This window comes from Schistocerca nitens, chromosome 7 (assembly GCF_023898315.1).
Source record: "Schistocerca nitens isolate TAMUIC-IGC-003100 chromosome 7, iqSchNite1.1, whole genome shotgun sequence".
In the NCBI taxonomy this organism is placed as follows: Eukaryota; Metazoa; Arthropoda; class Insecta; order Orthoptera; family Acrididae; genus Schistocerca; species Schistocerca nitens.
This window is the reverse complement of record NC_064620.1, coordinates 189058629-189080288: the sequence shown is the minus strand read 5'-3', so window position 1 is coordinate 189080288 and position 21660 is coordinate 189058629. Positions and strand designations below refer to the sequence as shown.

At 37.4% G+C, this 21660-nt stretch overlaps 1 protein-coding gene across 1 annotated transcript in view; it reads right to left on the bottom strand.

The window, feature by feature from the left end:
* LOC126195528 (dynein beta chain, ciliary-like) overlaps window positions 1-21660 on the bottom strand; it is a 930907-nt gene that overhangs the window by 346252 nt on the left and 562995 nt on the right. The window contains exon 36 of the mRNA XM_049934154.1: window positions 14883-15116. Within this exon, the coding sequence (XP_049790111.1) occupies window positions 14883-15116 (234 nt within the window). The remainder of the gene's footprint in view (window positions 1-14882; window positions 15117-21660) is intronic.

Below are 21660 nucleotides of genomic sequence, written 5' to 3'. Positions count from 1 at the left end.
CAGGTACAGAAAGATAACTAGAAAATTTGGAAAGGAAATGGAAGAAGGAAAGACTCTTGGTTAATAAAATTAAGTACAACAATAGATGATTGTAAAACAGGTGCTAACATAGACTGCAAATATTACTAGGAGAGAAGTTGGATAAATTGAGAGTGCCTGCCTACACAATTTGGATTGTCATACAGTACAAACAATATGATGACATTGCCACTGAGGCAATACACAAGTAAACAAGAAACATGGTATGTCTTCATGGGTTGCAGATCTGACACTTAGAGTGACTTCAATTATGACAGCAGCTACTATGCCTGTGACAAATTGTTAAAGTTCCAGCACTGGATTAGAACCATTTTCAGCAGAAATGGAGAAGTAGTGTTGATTTTTTGATCAGTTCCAGGCATCTGAGTATAGTAATCCTTCAGTTTTGAATACTGACAGGCATTTTTTCCTCCAATGGTTCTTGGAGGGCAGGGCAAAAATTGTGGTTGGAACAATACCAACAATAGCCTGTTTGTATGAGAAAACAAAACAAATATTGGTTTCTTGATATGGAGGCAAAAGTCATGCAATTCAGGGGAATATGGATTACCTGGACTCTATTAAACTAATGTGACATGCATAAAGAGGTATCCTGTGTAACATTACGAGTCAAGATAGCTGTAACAGAAATTGAATAGTGTAAAGTTATCATCAAAAACGCACGCCGCGCGATTTGTGATGATTTGGTTGGTCATAATAGTAGTAACATGCTTTTGAATACAATTAAAATATAACGGCGATACCTGTTTAGTGTTATTGGAAATAATATGTAGTAAATTAATGAGTAAGGTAGCCGATCCTATAAGAAGAGGTGAAATTGGGCATATTAAGGTGTTTTGCTTTATGTCGACTAAGCCGATGATGCGGCATCTTTTTTTCCGTTTACTCTTAGAAAAAAAAGCAAACAAGTAACGAAGTGCTAATTGTGCATTGTGAAAAATATAGGGGCGAATTTTAAATAGCTACAGTGTATAATCAGACTAACAAATGGACATTCAGTTACGCGAAATAGCGGACAGCGAAGTGTGGTCATTAAATTGAGTACACCTACAGGGCGGTCAATTCCGGGATAAGTCTATTCGCATCTCACGAGGGACGCGGTATTGAGACCGGTTTCTTTTTTTAATTATATCGCGGAGAGCGGGCTTCAATTTATAAAAAGGAGAAAAGCTGTATCATTATCATTGACTGTTGGTGTTAAGCAACCAAAACTGTTCATCAAAGGGTTTCGTTGAATGAGTGGTGAATGTGAAATGAAACTGTGAACGAAGTTATGTTAAATAAAGCAGAAGAGACAAGACAGTTTGGTCGTATCTGTTATTATTCCATAAACCGTAACATTTCTTCTCGTTGTAAGAAGCCTTTATAGACGATCGTTATGACAATTTGCTTTGAAGGGATCTCGTTACGAGTTAAGTTTTGGGGACCTGGTCAAGAGGGGATAGTTCGTAGATCTTAACTACTGCAGCTATTATGGAATCAGGTGCTACCGTGACCGTTGTGTGTTGTCAATGGCTTAAGGTCATCATATCTCATGCTCTAAGATCGACGCGCCTTTCCTCTTGGTATAACGGTGTCTCACGGTAACAACAACAACGCCGACGGCAAAGGAAGATAGAAGTGGCGCCACAACGTGCGGCTCAATCGAGGAGGATTGCTGCATCGAGTCGAGTGTCATCTGGATTCATGAACCCTAGAGTTGGAAAATATTGTAGCAGCCAGTGAGTCTGTCCAATGAAAGAGGTATTCTTCAATAATCGCTAAAAGTGAGCGATACTACCAGGTATGATTAAAATAACTGTATAATTATATATATAAAAAAAAGGAAGTTGAGACTTGTGATTTCGGTAGATAAATATATATAAATACATAGTGAAAATAAGTGTATGTCTTGGTAGTGAATAATCATGTCAAAATGAACAAAAAGAATACATGATAATGTGCAGTTGAGTAGAGTAATGAGTAGAGAGAGAGAGGAAAGTGAAGAGGATAGGGATGATGCACCCCATGAGCTCAATCTGGGACAGGAGACATGTACAGATATTAATACAGTTATTGATTTAGAGCCATTAGGAGATTCAAATACAATGATAAGTAAGGTAAGCAGCGTGGGAGAACATAAAGATCTTGAGGTTTCGGAAGTAGATCAGCAAGTTGATCCTCAAAATGGAAATATTAATCAAAAAATGTTTGATATGCTGGTATCAATAAATACTCAAATGGGTGTAATGAATGGAAGACTTGGTTCACTAGAAAAAGATAATAAGCAATTAAAAGAGGACAATCAAAAGTTAAACGAAAAATTTGAGGCCAAATTTGGTTCATTAGAAGTTAAAATGGATTCTTTGGAAAGCAAACTGAACACCTTTGATTATAAACTGGAAAATACTAAGAAAGAATTAAAAGCGGACTGGGAGACTCAATTAAATGTGAAATTTGGAGAACTAGATGTAGAGTTTTCTAACACCTTAGAAAGGCAATATAATAATTTAATGGGAAAACTTCATGACGTAGAAAAGAAATATGAGGTAGTTTCAAAGAGTTATGATGGCCTGTCCAATAGGATGGTTAAGTGTGAAAGCAGCTGTTTCAATGCTAGCGCACAGATAGAAGAGCTTTCAAAACAAATAGTCGAGTTTGAGTCCGATGCTCGTAAGGGGATTGACAAGTATTTAGTAGATCAAACTAAAAGACTTGACGAAGATCTATCTGAATGGATAGAAATAAAAGGAAATGAAATTGTAGACAAGGTTAAGACTACTATTGGATCCCAGCCAAATGAAAATATCAATGAGCACCTAAGTAGAAATGATGAATTAATTAAGCTCTTCACTAGCGAAATTTAGGAAATAAAAGAGAAAATAGTTGATGAGTTACCTAAATGGCAAAAGGAAACCAATCATAAATTGGCGGAGTTAGAACGAAAGTCATCACAAAATTTGTTGACAGAGGACGAATGTTCGGAGAATAGGTCGAAAAACAACTGAACATGTGATAATACGAAGTACAATTGTGGTGAAAATTTGCATTGGGAAGTTGATGATTCGGTTGGTAAAGATGATGATTCTTTTGGTCAGCGAGGAAATTTGTCTTCTTTAAAGGTGGAGAACAGCATTTTTAAAAGTAGACAATTCCCAACATTCTCCACTGAAAAGAACAACCTGCATCCGAAAATTTTTATCAATAATTTCAAAAGAATATTTCCACGTAGCTGGTCAGAACACGACCGATTTCTATTTATAGTATCCAAATTTACCGAAGAAGCCGCATTATGGGCCGCCGAAGTAAGTGAAAGTTGCGATACTTGCGCTGAGTTTGAACAACCTTTTTTTGGCTAAATACTGGTCGTCGAGTAAACAAGAGAAATTAAGAAAAGAGGTTTACCAACCTGAGTATTTTAACAGTAAAAGGAGTACTTTAGGGCAATATTTTGAAAAGTACATAAATAAGACACGTTATTGGAGTGATCCAATTTCTCACAAGGAAGTGATCAGAATTTTGAAGGGAAGGTTGCCCATAAATATACGTGAAAAGTTAATAAATGTTTCTGACCACGATGTAGAACAGTTCTTGTCGGTGATTGACTCTATAGATATGGTTATGGAAGACGCAAGACAAATGAGTAGTAATCAAATGTCGACTCACACTCATAGTAATACGAATAATTATAATAATAATTTAACGTATGATAATAATAATACCAAAAAACCAGGTCAAACCCGCAACACAGGAGCGTGGACAATCTTCATCCTATGATTGCAATAAAAACAATGATTATAATAAATATAGAAGAGATACTTACTGTGCTAGAGGTAAACCTCGATATGGTGACGTGAATGTGCATAGTAGTGATATTAATAAGAGTAACAGATACCAAAGTGATGAACCCAATTGCATTCGACCTTGGGAAGATAATTCGAAGCATAATGTTCATCGGCAGGATGGAACAAATGCCTCGAGTCCTCATCCAGCACAAGTAGTTATACCAATGGGCGAAGTAGCCTCCAATGTGTGATGGGGTGAATACCATAACTCGGATCTTACTGTACGGATTGTGGAAGTTCATGAACCCCCACCAATGACTCCACGAGATAGATTAAACTAATACCAGTCACCAAATGCCTTCCTAGGATGACTGGAAAGGAGAAGGAAGGCAGGCATCAATTTGAACTGAGAGTATTAACGTACAATAATGATCAGGATATAAGGAATGAATTAATTGAAGAAAAACCTGAAGTTTCTAATAAATGTGGACAAATTTTACAGGCAATAATTCCAACAAGTATAAATAATGTTGATGTTGAAATTTTAATTGATACTGGAGCAACAATTAGTGTCATGATGCTGGACTGTTTAAAACAGATAAGCCGAGTGGTAAAAATGCCCACTTTTCCTATCACAGGATGTACCGTGTCTGGCGTGTTCAGCGCAAAAATGCAAAAAGTTGTGAAACAGGTACATGTCGACGTTACAATACGGGGGGCTCAAATAGAAAGTGCATTCCTGGTTGTTCCTAAAATGACAGTACCATGTATCTGGGGTTTGGATTTTTTATGTGAGACCGGTGCAATCATTAATTTAGAGAAAGGTGAATGTATATTTAATTCCAATGGTAATGTTTTGACAGCCACCCTGAGAAAGGGCCGAGTAATTCCAAATCAGTTGCGTATGAATCTAATGGTAAAATATGTCAGTATTGATGATGAAAATGTGTATGATATATGCCTTATTGAATGTTCTGAAGAAATGATTGATAAAATGTCATTGCAGGAAAAGGTGTTAGAATCAGAATATTTATCTGTTATCCAAAGGGACGAACTGTACTACTTGTTGGAAGCATATCAGTCGATTTTTAGTAAACGTCCGGGTATAATAAAAGACTTTGCATTCCATATAAAGACATATGCACATAAACACTTTTGTCGTACTTCCTATTCTATCCCATGGACAAAGAAAGAAGTAGTCAGAAAGGAAATCAATAAAATGTTAGAATGGGGTATTATTGAGCCCTCAGATTCCAAATATTGTAACCCTCTTGTGGCGGTAATTAAACCCAATGGTGACATCAGATTGGTGTTGGATGCCAGAGAGATCAATAAAATCATTATACCTGTACAAACACGACCGGAGAACCTAGAAGAGTTAGTACAAAAGTTTTATGGTGCCCGCTTCTTAACTTCTTTGGATATGTGTAGTTCATATTGGCAAACTAGAATATCGAAAGAATCTAGAAAATATACTGCATTCGTTTTTCTGGGCCGAAGTTACCAGTTTACCGTCATGCCATTTGGGTTGAAAATAAGCGGTGGTGTTTTCATATCAGCATTAGATACCATACTGGGCAGAGACCTTTAGAACGAAGTTACTTTATATGTCGATGATTTGCTAATTGCTTCTGAAACTTGGGAGGAACATTTGGACTTATTAAGAAGAGTTTTTGCGAAATTTTTGGAATACGGAGTTACTGTAAATGTGAGCAAATCCAAGTTTGCTCATAACCAATTGAAATTTCTTGGACATATATTAACAGATGTGCTTATCCAAAAAATAGGATGGAATTAAAGTCATTTATCGGCTTAGTTTCATTTTTTCGCCGATTTTTACCCAATCAGTTAGGAAGCCAAGACTGTTTGTTACGGCTGTTAAGAAAAATGTCATGTGGGAGTGGAATTCCGAATGCACGCAAGCTTTTGATAACATCCACAATGCTTTGACTAATGCTCCACTGTTACATCATCCGAGACTTGATCAAGATTTTTATATTGCTGCGGATGCTTCTGAAACAGGATTGGGTGCCACTCTTTTCCAGATGGACAATCCAGAAGATATCAGTACCATCAAAATAATTGGGTTTGCCAGCAGAACACTCTCTAGCTGTGAACGTGCATATTGTACTACTGAATTGGAAGTACTGGCCGTGGTCTAGTCCCTTAGAAAGTTTCGCTATTTTGTATATGGAAAGAAGATCATTGTATTCTGCGACCACAAAGCTTTATCTTTTATTTTAACAGGAAGGATGTTCCATTCACGTTTAACCCAGTGGGCCTTGCTACTGCAAGAATATGATATTACGCTCAAATACATCAGAGGGAAAGACAACATCATAGCCGATGCTCTTTCAAGACTACCGAAAAGAAAGAATGACGACGAGTGTGAAGAACGGACTATTGACCTTAAAGTCATGAATTTATCAAGGCAATATTGTGAGAGGCAGATTTCACAGCTATGTCGAAGTCTTCCACAACTGCAAGAAGATGATAAGTTGTGGAAAGCCATTAGGCGTGCTGTTGAAAGCAAAACGCTAAGTCACTCTCAAGAACAGTATCAATTAAAATCCGGAATATTGTATCAAAAGAAGGATGAAGAAGATGTTTGGAAAGTTTGTGTTCCAAATAAATATTTAGAATCACTAGTATGGTACACTCACTTGAATTGGGGTCATTTTGGTGCCGCTAAATGTACAGCCAAAATAGCACAATACTGCTATCATCCAAATTTGGGACGTATAGCTACAAATATTCGTAAGAAGTGCAAAATATGTCAGAAGGCGAAACCCATAAACTATTGTCGGAAGATAGAATTACATCCTATCATCCCACAACAACCTTTAATGTTGGTGTAATGTGATGTCTGTGGGCCATGTCCCATGACACGTGGACGGTTCAAATATGTATTGGCTTTCTATGATCTCTTTTCAAAATATATGAAATTATATCCTTTGAAAAATCTCCACGTTTGACCCATGTTACGCAAATTTATCAACAACTATATAACTGAGCTTGGCAAACCTATAATGATCTTGACAGACAACGCTGCTTATTATACAAGCAAAGTATGGAGAGACACTATGAAAGAACAAGGAATCCAGCACATTTACATCTCAAGATTTTACCCTTGTGGAAATCCGGTTGAGAGAATCTTCTGAGAGTTGAACCGATTTTTACGGACGTACATACCCAAACAACATTATAAATGGATCGATTGGATTTATGAATTTGAGAAAGTGTATAATGACTTACCACACTTATCGACAGGTTATTCACCTAACCAAATAGTATTTGGTGAAAGTATTGTGCCAGAATGGATGAAGAAATTACCTGCGATAGAACAAAAGATTACCAAGAAAGAAGATATGGTGAAGAAGGTCTATGAAAACCTGAAGCATCAAGCACAATTGAGAAAAACCCGTTTTGATAAAAATGTGAAGAAAGTAGTCACATATGATGTAGGGGAAGAAATTTTATTGAGAAATCACCCAAAAGCATCAACCAGGAAAAGACTGAATAAGAAATGGCAATATTTATATACAGGTCCATACAAAATAATGAAAATACCTCATGAAGGGAGCTACCTCTTGGCAGATTGTGATACTGATGTAATTAAAGGCTTGTTCCCTCACATAGACCTGAAGAAGTATTATCAATAATGAGCAAAATATAGATTCAAGAAACACTGAATGATACCAAGACTACACTCAGTGGACTAAATAAAAGCACCAGTGGATAAATACGTACTTATACTAACTTACAAAGAAAATTAAAGAATGTACCAACGATTTTCATGAGATACCTTCTTGGTATCAGCAACAATGTCGACGCTGAAATACGATTTATCCTCTCACCGAACAGCGAGGATGGATGATTTACAAGTGGAATTAAGAGGAAAAAAAAAGGACCAAATCCTCTCTGGTTAAACAAGTGGCCTAATACGGGTTTTGGCCTAGGATGCCAATCTTCGAACCCGGCTGTGATCCCTGCCTTGCACAGTCGGTTGAAGAACTGAGGGCTTCATCCAAGAAAAAAAAATGTGGTGTGAATATGAAGTGATTAGTGCGAAGTGTTTCTAAGACAACCTATAAACAAATGTGGAATTTAGTTAAGGGCATTTTGTCTAGGCCCATTAACTCAACTTAGATATTGTAGAATGTATGTACTGACTTGTTGAGTGAATCTGAGAGTGAGTGTATTCGCCGAAACAAATACCCTCTCCTGTCACTGTACAAAAAAAAAAAAAAAAAAAAAAAAATAAAGCCTGTTCTGTCTGGAACCCTCTTCAAGACATCACAGTCTGGGGGGGCCGTGTAACATTACAAGTCAAGATAGCTGTAATGGAAATTGAATAGTGTAAAGTTATCATTAAAAATGCACGCCGCGCGATTTCTGACGATTTGGTTGGTCATAATAGTAGTAACATGCTTTTGAATACAATTAAAATATAACGGCGATACCTGTTTAGTGTTATTGGAAATAATGTGTAGTAAATTAATGAGTAAGGTAGCCGATCCTATAAGAAGAGGTGAAATTGGGCATATTAAGGTGTTTTGCTTTATGTCGACTAAGCCGATGATACGGCGTCTTTTTTTCTGTTTACTCTTAGAAAAAAAACAAACAAGTAACGAAGTGCTAATTGTGCATTGTGAAAAATATAGGGGCGAATTTTAAATAGCTACAGTGTATAATCAGACTAACAAATGGACATTCAGTTACACGAAATAGCGGACAGCGAAGTGTGGTCATTAAATTGAGTACACCTACAGGGCAGTCAACTCCGGGATAAGTCTATTCGCATCTCACGAGGGACGCGGTATTGAGACCGGTTTCTTTTTTTAATTATATCGCGGAGAGCGGGCTTCAATTTATAAAAAGGAGAAAAGCTGTATCATTATCATTGACTGTTGGTGTTAAGCAACCAAAACTGTTCATCAAAGGGTTTCGGTGAATGAGTGGTGAATGTGAAATGAAACTGTGAACGAAGTTATGTTAAATAAAGCAGAAGAGACAAGTCAGTTTGGTCGTATCTGTTATTATTCCATAAACCGTAACATTTCTTCTCGTTGTAAGAAGCCTTTATAGACGATCGTTATGACAATTTGCTTTGAAGGGATCTCGTTACGAGTTAAGTTTTGGGGACCTGGTCAAGAGGGGATAGTTCGTAGATCTTAACTACTGCAGCTATTATGGAATCAGGTGCTACCATGACCGTTGTGTGTTGTCAATGGCTTAAGGTCATCATATCTCATGCTCTAAGTTCGACGCGCCTTTCCTCTTGGTATAACGGTGTCTCACGGTAACAACGACAACGCCAACGGCGAAGGAAGATACGATAGACCTGGATGCTTCATACCTCTGATGTAATGAAGTATACAAGCATTTTGAGGTTTATGGGAGAATGTAGACAACTATTCTTCATTTGTATTCTGAAGATATTATTCACCAGTGGATTACTTATAACAGATAATATAGCTTAAAGTTACATTACAAAGCTAATGGAAGTTTTGAATGATGAGGTGGAGGGAACTATCATCCACTCAATAAGAGACTGCACCACTTCAGATTCACTGGTATTCACATCTCCCACACAAGAAGTAAATGTGAAAGACATAAGGTCGGCAGTAAGATAGTGAGGGTACACTCAGAAAATTGTATGCTTTGTGATTCATGTCTTCATACAGCACAGATTTATAAAAAGCAACAAATATCAAGGTAAGAATTGACAAATCAAAAGCTTCATATCAGTACTTTTGTGTGTAAAAAGAAGACAGTATCAAGGACTGCAGCAAGAAATATAAAGTACTCAGTTGTTTTAAATGTAATTCTTTCTAAATGCAACTGTGAGCAGCAAGTCTTAGTTGGCAAGATTAATATGAAGTTGCCTCACTTTACCCTTATAATTCGTCTCCATTCCACCATTTGGTTTGTGGGCCCCGTATACGATAATGAAAAATACACAGTCTCAAAATTTGGGGGGTGGAGTTAGTGGACTAAAATATCTTGACAGTCATTCATTTTAGAAGTGACTGCCAAACATGAGCCAAATTGGTTGGAATGTCTAAAGCCTTCTCTTTGTTAAAGAGAAAGATGTGATTTTCCTCCAAGTTGCTAAAACACACAAAAGCATTTGAATGCACGAACAGTCCTCATTTATGTAAGATGTAATATTTTCAAATGCTGCTTTACATTGATAATGCATATATTTTATTCTTTGCTGTTATGCTTTCAGCACTGTGGTATGGTATAAATTTTTTCAAAATAAAATCAGTTGTCGACTGTTAAACTGAAATATTTTATTGCACTTGTCTGGTTTTGACAAATTAATATGTCATCTTCAAAGGATTGCAAAATTTAGGAAAATATAGATCATTGAAACATGGCCAAACAGTATGCACAACCTGTGATATGTCATGGCATTATGCTTCATTGACAAAGATACTGAGGTCTGATTGTCCATCTCATAAACTGATATTAAGTTTTTTGTAATGCACTTCTTGCACTTAACATACATGTATGGCCATGTTCTAAAGATTTATATTTTCCTGAATTTTACACACTTCCAAAGATGATTGATTAATCTATCAAAACCAGTTGAGCACAATAAAATATTCACACTGTGCAGTTGATCACTGAATTTTATTTTGAAAAAATATACTTTTCGTAAATATCCTGTATATAATGGAAATAACAGTGACAGATCTACAGTTCTTCGTGACTTTTCTGTTTCCCTTCTTGTGAATTGAAACACTTACAGCATTTTCCAATTTTTCACACACGCATCAAGCATATAAGTTCCTCTAGGAAAAACTATTTCTCTTGCATTATCATGATCATCTTCAGCCATATTTCCTTTCTTCATAACTTGATTTGTTTTACACATCCCAACTGATCTTACTTCTGCCATTATTTTCATTATTATCAACTATACTTTTTTGGCCTATGAACATGTCTTCAACTGCTTGCACAATATTATCTCTGTTATTACTGACACTGCTATCATGTTACTTCATACTTATGTTGTTTTAATTGTTTCTCTTAAGAAATTTTCAGTCTATCTTTTCACAACTTCTTGACACTAACTGTGAGATAATTTTGTTTAATTCATCAATTGTTGCCTGGATCCATTTGAGATTTTTATTTCTTTTGCTTTATTCATGTAAGCAATGTCCATATCTATTTTTAAATAATAATTTTGCGCCTTTCACCTTTGTCTGTATAATAATCATTTTCTAAGATGCTGAGAAGAAAAAAATAAAAAAAAAAATAAAATAAAATAAAAGAACCCTCTACGCACACTCACCTGGCATACTGATTCAAATAGTAAATTTGTATAGAATATATGAAAGAAAATAAGCACTATAGATTAAAAATCTACTCAACAAGCAGAGGCAGAAGAAAACACATCACCTCAGTTCCAAGAGTTCCGTAACCTGTACAGAAAATTGGAATAGAGATAAACATAAACATCATTTCTGCCCTTTTTATTGCTGATGAAAACCACACATTGCATGTTGTACTACCATACAGCGAGACCTTCAGAGGTGGTGGTTAATTGCTGTACACAATGGTACCTCTAATACCCAGTAGCATGTACTCATGTATTGATGCATGCCTGTATTCGTTGTGGCATACTATCGACAAGTTCAGATTGTCCCACTCCTCAATGCCGATCTGGCATAGATCCCTCATCCATAAACAGCCCTTTTCAATCTATTGCAGGCATATTCAATAGGGTTCATGTCTGGAGAACATGCTGGCGACTGTAGTCGAGCGATGTTGTTATCCTGAAGAAAGCCATTCACAAGATGTGCACAATGGGGGTGCAAATTGTAGTTCATGAAGACAAATGCCTCACCAATATGCTGCCGATATGGTTGGACTATCAGTCGGAGGATGGTATTCATGTATTGTACAGCTGTTATGGTGCCTTCCATGACCTTGCTGCACTCGCTGGACAGTGTCTCCAAGGTGTTCAGCCTGACCGGGTTGCCTCCAAACACATCTCCAATGATTGTCTGGTTGAAGGCATATGCGACACTCATCGGTGAAGACAATGTGTTGCCAATCCTGAGTGATCCATTCAGAATGTTGTTGGGGCCTTCTGTACCACACTGCATGGTGTTGTGGTTGCAAAGATGGACCTCGCCATGGACGTTGGGAGTGAAGTTCCACATCATGCAGCGTATTGTGCACAGTTTGAATCGTAACATAACATCCTGCGGCTACACAAAAAGCATTATTCAACATGGTGGCATTGCTGTCAGGGTTCCTCTGAGCCATAATCCATAGGTAGTGGTCATCCACTGTAGTAGTAGCCCTTGGGCAACCTGAGCGAGGCATGTCATCGACAGTTCCTGTCTCTCTGTATCTCCTCCATGTCCGAACAACATTGCTTTGGTTCACTCCAAGATGCCTGGACACTTATCTTGCTGAGAGCCCTTCCTGGTACAAAGCAACAATGCGGACAAGATCAAACCACGGTATTGACCGTCTAGGCATGGTTGAACTGCAGACAACACGAGCCGGTGCTGGTCACGCATGGTTGTTTACAGCTTTGGCCGGGTTTAGTGACATCTCTGAACAGTCAAAGGGACTGTGTCTTTGATACAATACCACAGTCAACGTCTATCTTCAGGAGTGGGGAAAATATGTAGGTCAGAAGAAAAAGAAAGGAATAGTTACCAAGAAGAAATACTGAGCCTGAAGAAAGCAACAAAAGGCCAAATGGATGGCAAGAATCAAGGGTGTGTTGTAATGCCAGTTCCCCCTGTAAAGTTATGAGAACCTGGTGCCTGGGGGAGAATGCAGGTGGCACATGGTGAAACAGGCACCAAGGTCATGATTATCATCTTGTAGGATATTGTGTTTTGCCAGTATACTCCCTTTGCCTATGCCCATTCATCCTAACTGATAACATACTGGCAGTCATTGTGGTAGGCTACAAATCACTAGATGTGATGGCTATGGGTGGCTAGGCTGTATGGCAGGGACTTCTTGGTCTGCTGGGTGGGTTGGTACTGCTGGTGGTCAGTAGTTCTGATACGGTTGGAGGTACAGATGTAGCCATCTTTGAGGTGGGGGTCAACATTGAGGAAAGTAACTTGATGGGTTGAGGAGGACCAGGTGAACTTAAAGGGGAAGAAGGTGTTGAGGATCTGGAGAAATATGGATAAGGTGTCCTCACCCTTGGTCCAGATCATGAAGATGTCATCAGTGACTCTGAACCAAGTAAGGGATTTGGTAATCTGGGTGATTAGGAAGGATTTCCCTAGATGGCCCATTAATAGGTTGGTGTAGGATGGTATCACATGAGTGCCCATTACAGATTTGTTTATAGGTGATGCCTTCAAAGATGAAGTAACTGCAGGTGAGAATATAGTTGTTCGTGATGACCAGGAAGGAGGTTGTAGGTTTGGAGTTAGTCAGTCACTGGGAAAGGTACTTTTCATTAGCATCAATGCCATGTGCATTAGGAATGTTACTGTAGATGGAGGTGGCATCAATAGTGGCGAGTAGGGCGCTGTGTGGTAAATGAATAGCAACTGTGGAGTTATTGGAGGAAATGGTTGGTGTCTTTTATATACGAGTGCAGGTTATGGGTAATAGGCTAAAGATGTTCGTCCATAAGAGCACAGATTTCCTCGGAGGGGGCACGTGGCCACAATGAGGCATCCTTGGTGGTTGGGTTTATAGACTTTAGGAAGCACAGAGAAGGTAGGAATGCATGGATCGGTAGATGTGAGGAGGAAAGAGATAAGACCTCCCACATTCCCACCATCAGACCACAAAGGAGCACTCCACTTGTCACTCTGTACACCCAGGACTGGAGCAACTGAGTCACAGGGTTTTGACTACCTCTTCTCATGTCCTGCCCACTATCCTTTACACCCATACCACAGTAGTATTTCACTGCACACTGAATCTACACAATATGTTATCCATCCATATTCCACTTCTGTTCCCCACCCCTTGCTGCATGGCTCATATCCCTGCAATCCTGCAATAGACCTAGATGCAAGGTTTACCCCACATATTCTTCCACTATCACCTTCTCCAGTTTGGTCACAGGCATATCCTATCCCATCCCAGGCATGGGACCCTGTGAAGGCAGTCATATGACCTAAAAACTAAGCTAAAACCACTGTGCTGCATTTTACATGGGCATGAAAACAGTAAGCTGTCTGTCCGCATGAATTACCACCAACAAACTGTAGCAAAGAGACATGCTGCCCAACATAACACGCTTCACTTCAATGGCTGCTTCACAGCCTTCTCCATCTGGATCATTTCTACCAACACCAGCTTTTCTGAATAGCACAAGTGAAACTCTCCCAGCAATATGTATTCTATGTTAATCAAATTACCTTCCATTAGGAAAATGAAATGCACTCAATGACTGTGAAATGACTTTCAAAATGTTAGAGCACAGCAATCAGTCACCATTTTCTTTCCAGCTTTATCAAAACAGATTATGGCTAGTAACTAGCCATTATCAATGGAGTATTTCAGAGGTTTTACATTGGCCCTAGTGTGCCTACACCTGTTGCTTGGGCTCCTGTCACAGTTCAGTCTAGAGTTGAATGAACTGTGACAGGAACCCAAACAACTTGCATAGGCATACAATGGCATGTTGTCATTCCATCCTGGCTTTTCCATTGCTATATACATTTCATGTATTATTAAAATGCTGGAACTTTATTCAGCTGCCACTTGTAATGAGCAACCATGTTTTCAATTATCAACTCTATATAATAAAATGTTCAGAGGAAGTTAACAGTATGAAATGATTTTGATTTGGATCTTCTGGGAGTCCTAATTTCTAGATTTATATTTCTTGACAGCTTGTTAAGTGCTTTACTTTTAGAACAAAAAATATGGCTCAAAGTCCTAGAGGAAGGGGAGAATCAACATGACAATCAGTTTTATTGCTTGAATTGTGGGCATGGAATACAAATTTCAACTTATAATGTTAATATATTTCATGAAACATGTTTTCAGATTGAAATGTAAACCCTCTAGTGAGGCCCACATTGCATGAATAATACATTACCACCTCTGAAGGAAATTACGTACCTGTTTCTTCTGGTAGTCTTTAAGAGCATTCTCAAAGCCTTCTTCAAGGTGAGCAAATGCCATGTTAACTTCAGTAGCCCACCAGATCTGTGTGCCGCATAATGCTGGTTGTGCAGGGTAGTCAAAGAGCCACTGTTCTCGAGGTTTCTCATCGTATGTAGAAACAGCATTTTCAAAATAATAACGACATGTCCTTCGCATAGCATCAGTTACACGATTTAGCCATATTTCAACCTAAAAAAAGAAAAAAAGTATATTACACTGTCTCCCACAAAAATAAAAATATTTAAAGAAAAACTTATATTACCGTGTCTTCCACAAAAATTAAAAATATTAAAAACACTTCAATAATGATTCTGATTTTAACCTTCCAGCTTCCTGTCTTTTAACTTTTTAGTGTGTGTTCTAATAGTATTGCAGGTGTTAAAATTTAGAAAAGAATGATTTATTTTTAACAAAAATTGCAAGGTATTAACTTACAGACGGCTGAAAAATTTTTGACTAGATAATTTCCATATAAAAGTGTCACTCATCACACTGATGTAACAAAATAACATCTCAGTATGAATATTTGAAGTCAAATAATATCAGTGGATGACCCAACCAAAACGGCAGAAATTAACCTCAAAGGATTATTCTTTTTTCCCTGCTGTCTTCACAGATATTTTTAAATCACTGATTTGCATTGAGTGGACATCAATGAGCCTTCCCAAAACTACCTTCAATTTATAGACTGTCTGCTTTGACTGCAAAACTACATTATAAAATCAATGAATGAAATATAACAAGTATGGAAATAAACCTGAAAATTGAGTACAATAAGACCACAATGGTATCAGTAGTTTGAAAGATCAGCAGTGACAAACAGAAATTACATACGTTAATAAATCTATGTTCTTATGGTAACTGAAAACAATGAGAAGAGGGACACATGGCAGAGAGAGAGCATAAAGGTATGTGTCTATAACTTCATTTGGGAAAATGAAAACCACATTTGGAAGTATCCTGAATAGTGGATTGTAACCAGTACACTAAAAGATGAGCAGACATTAAAACTGACATTACAAACATCAAGGGAACGAAACAGGGGAAGCCTAAAACTTCATTTCAGAAATTGAAAGCCACATTCGGAAGTAAATGTCAATGCGCCTGAATTGAGTTTTAAACAGTGTTTACTTCTGCTACTAACCTTAACCCAGTGAACATTTTAGGAGTTGCCAATTGAGGAAATGAAAACACATACAGATGCATAAAGCCAGGAATGGAAGATATATTGCATGGTATGTAACTGAAATGGACATGGGCAGCACATAGAGCCAAAAGAACTGTTTGGAGACAGTCTAAGTAAATTATTTGCTGGAGTTTTTGTGACATAAAATGGACTAATTGATTGAAAAATTAAAGATATACAGACACTATCAGGATACAGGCAGGACACATTCCTGTGTATGAAGCTGAAATTCAGATGTGCGAAGAAGTTGGACACAGATCTTTATCCAACAATGGATCAAAATGGCTATATTTATGCTGAACTGATAACAGAGATAATTTGTGCATTAATGTCACATTTTAACTAAGGAAGTAAGACAGAATGATTTACCTTACATTGCAATAGTATGAGTAATGAAAGAATACAAAAAGTGTGTAGTATATTAAGAAAATAAACTTAGATTTTCCAAGACATACTTTGGTTTTAAGAACAGGAGCTGGAGATGGATGGTGTTGGTGGGATGGGGGTGGGAGACTTCAGAAGTCCAATCTCCTTCATTTTAGCATATGTATTTGATTTGATTTCTTTATTAGTGTGAGAAACAATTACATTCTGTGGGTTTTGTCATTCAAAACATAGACAAATTAACAGCCTAAAATTAATTGCTTACACTAAAATTAACAACAAATTTTCTTTTAATCTATAATTACATTTGTTTTTTAGTCTTATTCATTATATTATTAACTGCATTATTTCTATACATACTATAATACAGAACTTATTAAATTAAGTAACCTTTTTTAATTTAGCTGCTCTATTACTCTACACAAGCTTTTATTTTGTAAATAATTTTTTAATTTTGTTTTGATGGAGCACATCATATTTATCTACTTTATATGTTGTGGTACTTTATTATCATGGTTGCCACAGGTTCTGGAAATCAGAAGATTTCAAACACATCAGGGAAATCATGGAAATATTAGGGAAATATGAAAAAAACACTAAAAAAATCTCATTTTTGTCTCAGTAGATGAAATGATTTGTTTACTGAGGTGTCATGCATCATTGTTGGCTGGGTGCAGCTGAGTACATGCGCTCTACTTCCTTGTTACTGTGCTTCTCTCCTTCCTATCACTTCCCTCAGCTTGCAGTCAGTGCTGCCACCACATCTTGCCACTAGACGGTGGTCATGTGTGCATGAGTTGTGTCTGAGTGATAGTGTGAATGTGCCTGTGCTCTCGTTTTCTGACAAAAGGTATGACTGAAAATTTAGCTGTGACAGTGTAATTGTCTTGTCTACATGCTTGTCTGTGGGTCAGCAATATCTTTATGGTAAGTTGCTACCTAACCTCATTATTATCAATTCTCAGAGTATTTGAACAAGTTATCTGTTGCATGGATTGATCACCGTGGTCTCATTTCATTAACATGTTGTCTGTGGCTCATGAATAGCTGTACACATGAGTGGATTTCCGCGACAGGCCAAAACCACAGGCCATTTATACCGGTATCTGTAAACCATTGTTCCTACTGATCTGAAGCCATTTAGTTCCCACTAAAGTGCAGACCCTGCCCGTTGGATCTAGTCTCACTGATCTCCCTGCAGGCAGGGTCTGTTTGTGTGTGGCATAAAGCAGCAAATTTTAATGGTTTATCCATGGACCCAGGACTGCCATGTTCATCAGCAGGCCAGAGGCCATGGGTGATGGATTTCAGGAATTGCGACTATGTCACTGCAAGTACATTCTACAATGTACAATCGTACAGTGTGGCATTTTATAGACATTTTATTTGTTCTAGTACATTCTGAAATTTCAAAAGTAGTTTTACATGTTGGAAAGTATGGATGATAAGAAGAAGAATATTGTCAGTCGTTAACAGTTTATATGCTATGTACTCATAGATTTTTCAGAAGAAAAATCACATAATACCTGTACAATAATAGATATAACACAGTGAGTAAAAACTGATGATAATGAAAATAGTAGAAGCAACATTTTATTGCATTACCTACAGTGTTGGTTTACACAATTCTTCCCCACCTTTTACCTCTTTTTTAAGAGGCCTACTTTTTTATGCAGATACTTCTGAAATCAGAGAAGGTATTTTAAATCTGTCTTGTGACTCCAAGGAAGTCCATATTTTTATTGCCAAATGTGTTTCATATCATTGAAATAAAATAACATCAGTGGTCTAAATGAAAAACATGTGCCATTTGGCTTGCTTTCTCCATTAAAAACAGTTTATTACAAAACATGTTGATGTTAGTACTTCATATTTTTGCTCATATGAGGAAACATCATCTGCTTGCAAGTTTTTGTCAGATATTTCGTCATTTGCACTATTGTTTCTTGTACCACAGCTGCAAAGGCCCTTGAGATGTCAAAATTTGTCAGGGAAAAATGCTAAAATTTTTCTGTAAATAAGGGAAATATCAGAGGATTTCACTTGGGGAAACTTATGGCAACCCTGATTATATAATTTGATGTCACTGTAAAACAAACACTACTGGTTTTAACTTTGTTGCATGTAGCTGCAAACTGTAACTGTTCCTAGTTTCATACTCATGTACAAAACAATTTTTATCATAGTACTTAAAATTTTCTTTCCATACATAATACTCTGAACAATAGATTCGCAAGTGACTGTTAAGATTCCCAGAATATTAAAATGTTTAAAGCAGTCAGCTGTGCTGTAAATCTTGCTTATTATATGTATGGCTCTTTTCCACAGTATTGTTAAAAGATTGACAGATCACCTTCTCAGACTTCATGTTTTTAAATTTGAGCTTACAGTAACGAGTAAGTCTGACTGGTTACCTGAAGAAGGACGAAGAAAGGGTCTTGCTGCTAGGTAATAGTTATGGCAGAGGTGTATGCCACATGGTACAGGTCAAATTAGGAACAGGATATATCACAATTATTGTATAGCCAAGTGATAGCCTTAGCCATAGCCAGGCGACAGAGGGCAGGGGGGAACTTGTGCAAAGAGTTCGACAAAGAGGATCATATTATCATAGTTTGTGGAGCAGGGAACAGTGCATCTAAAGACAGAAATTACAGGATTAGGGGTGATCAGGATGAAATAGGAATAGCAACTGCACACGTGAATGAGAGTTTTGTGGAGGGCATCCAACACCATGACCAGCCATGGGTTAATGCTGTTGTGAGCAGTGTCAACAATGGGTAGAGCAGGCTGCTGTTGACTGAGATGAAATCTCACATGCATACTGTGCATGATGCTAAAATTGAGAGTGAGAGCATACTATACATGGCCTGCACCTGAATAGGAGAGAGGAAGATAGGTTGGCGGAGCTTCTTGCAGAAAATGTAACCCTCCCCTCTCCCCAACCATTACACAAAGCAAGATCCCTGTGGTTACTGGTGCCAGAGAGGTAACTTTTTTAGGTTAGAATTAAGGTTCAGGCACTTATTATGATGAGTGTTAAAATAACAGAAGTGTCCCACAATAAGCTTAACAATACACAGAAAAGTAAGGTCAGCTTATTTCATCAGAACATAAGAGGAGTGAGTAATGAGGCAGAAGAGCCTCTTGTCTGTGTGGAAAATTTAGATAGTTCTGAAACGATAGACAACTTGTACCTATCTGAGCACCACCTACCAACAGGTTTAGAGGAGTTAAATATAAAAGATTACACTGACATCTTACTCATGTAGAGCTAATATGGGAAAAGGAAGAGTTGTTACATATATTAAGACAGAACACAAGTTCAGTAACACTGAGGCAAGTAGGTTTTGTAAGGTCCAACACATAGAAGTGTCTTCTTCTGAATGAGTACTGGAAAAAGTTTACTTTTAATTGTAACTGTAAATAGATCCCCACTGGGAAATTTTTGAGTGTTTATGAGGAGTTTGGATTCATTACTATGCCATCTGTCAGCCAGCAGCAAGCAATTAATAGTCTGTGGTAATTTCAATGTAGATTTTCAAAAGGATTCTGACAGAAAAAAATGATCTGGAAACCTTACTTTGATCCTTAACTTGACCTCAGAAGTCAGCTCTCGAACACAGGTGGATAAAGATAATAGGCTCCTAACTGATAATCTCTCTCACAAGAAAATAATTTTATAGCCAGTAACAAATGCTCTCTCCATTTATTATATTATACACAGCTAGTAATGGTAAATAAGATAGTGCTTTAAAGTATTGATACTCAAAGGACACCAACAAATATCTTTAGGAATACTTTACAAGAAATGATCTAGGGTAAAATGTATAATGAACCAAATGGTTACATAAAATTTAATCTACTCCATTAAATTTGTATCATTATTTGAAAATAGCTTTCTGTATAAGCTAACCACTAAGGACATTAAACAGCAATGTAAAAAACCATGGATTGCTAGTGGGGTTAAGGCATCTTGTGACAGGAAAAGGGAAGTATATCTGCTGGCAAGAACAAACAGAAATCCTGCAGTATCTGTACACTACAAAAACTACTCAAAATTACTAACTGTAACAAAAGTTATTAAAAATCAAGGAACATATTATACATTATACAGAAATCAGCAAAAATTAGGGCTATGTGGAATGTAGTGAAATGAAACAGGACAACCAGTCACCAAAGAGGATAATATCAACATTTAGTTGCTTGAGGGGCTATAAATGATGAGTCACAGGTAGCAAATATGTTTAATAATGCCTTCTATCTTAGCCGCATTTGGGCACTGAAATGTATCAATGGTAATAGGTAAAAATTTATGCCATACCATGATCCAAACCTGCATTTCCTGCTTTATGTGAGCAATTACCTTAACTGCCTTGGCCATCACAGTGTGCTTAGAGACAGGATCATTGGTACACATCAATAAGGTGGCGATGACAAATGATTCCTTCTTTCAGTGCAGATGTAAATCATGTTTGATCTCTTATGGGAATCAGGGATTGCGTAAAGGTTTCTTTGGTAGGTGTCACTACATTAGTAGTAAGTAACAGGCTGGAAATTTGGGTCAAAAGGGATGCGTGCGGAGATGGCTGGGGCAGTTAAGGCGACCAGTCACGTGAAGTAGAAAATACTGGTTCGAGGTCCAGTCCAGAATGTACTTTTACCTGTCACCACTGATATATTTCAATGCCCAAAAGTAGCTAATGTCATTAAAACCAGAACAATTAGACATTCACCTCCCGAGAGGGCCCCCATGAAAAACGAGTGATCACACGGCAATGAAATGTTGTGGAAACATTTTTAAGGACATGCATAAGAGAAATAATGAAGAAACAATTGAAAGGAACACTTTTTAATTTCTTTGTGAAAGGGTGACATTTGTTAATTGTATAGCATGTTTAGGTTTCACATTACAAACATTGCTTAATGTGCTGATCATCTGCATATGAGCTTGGAATCACATTAAAGATATCATTTCATGACACAGCTTATTCAGTGCTTGAAGATCAGTCACTGAGTTCAGCATTTTCAGCCATGGCAACAGTAAATTATTCAACAATTTGTGGCTCAATTGGCCAACAGCCTCTTCCACAAACCATTCCCAAATTGGCAGGTAATTCAAACTTCCTAATCATGTTCTTCAACCCACTGTGGAAGGAGGAC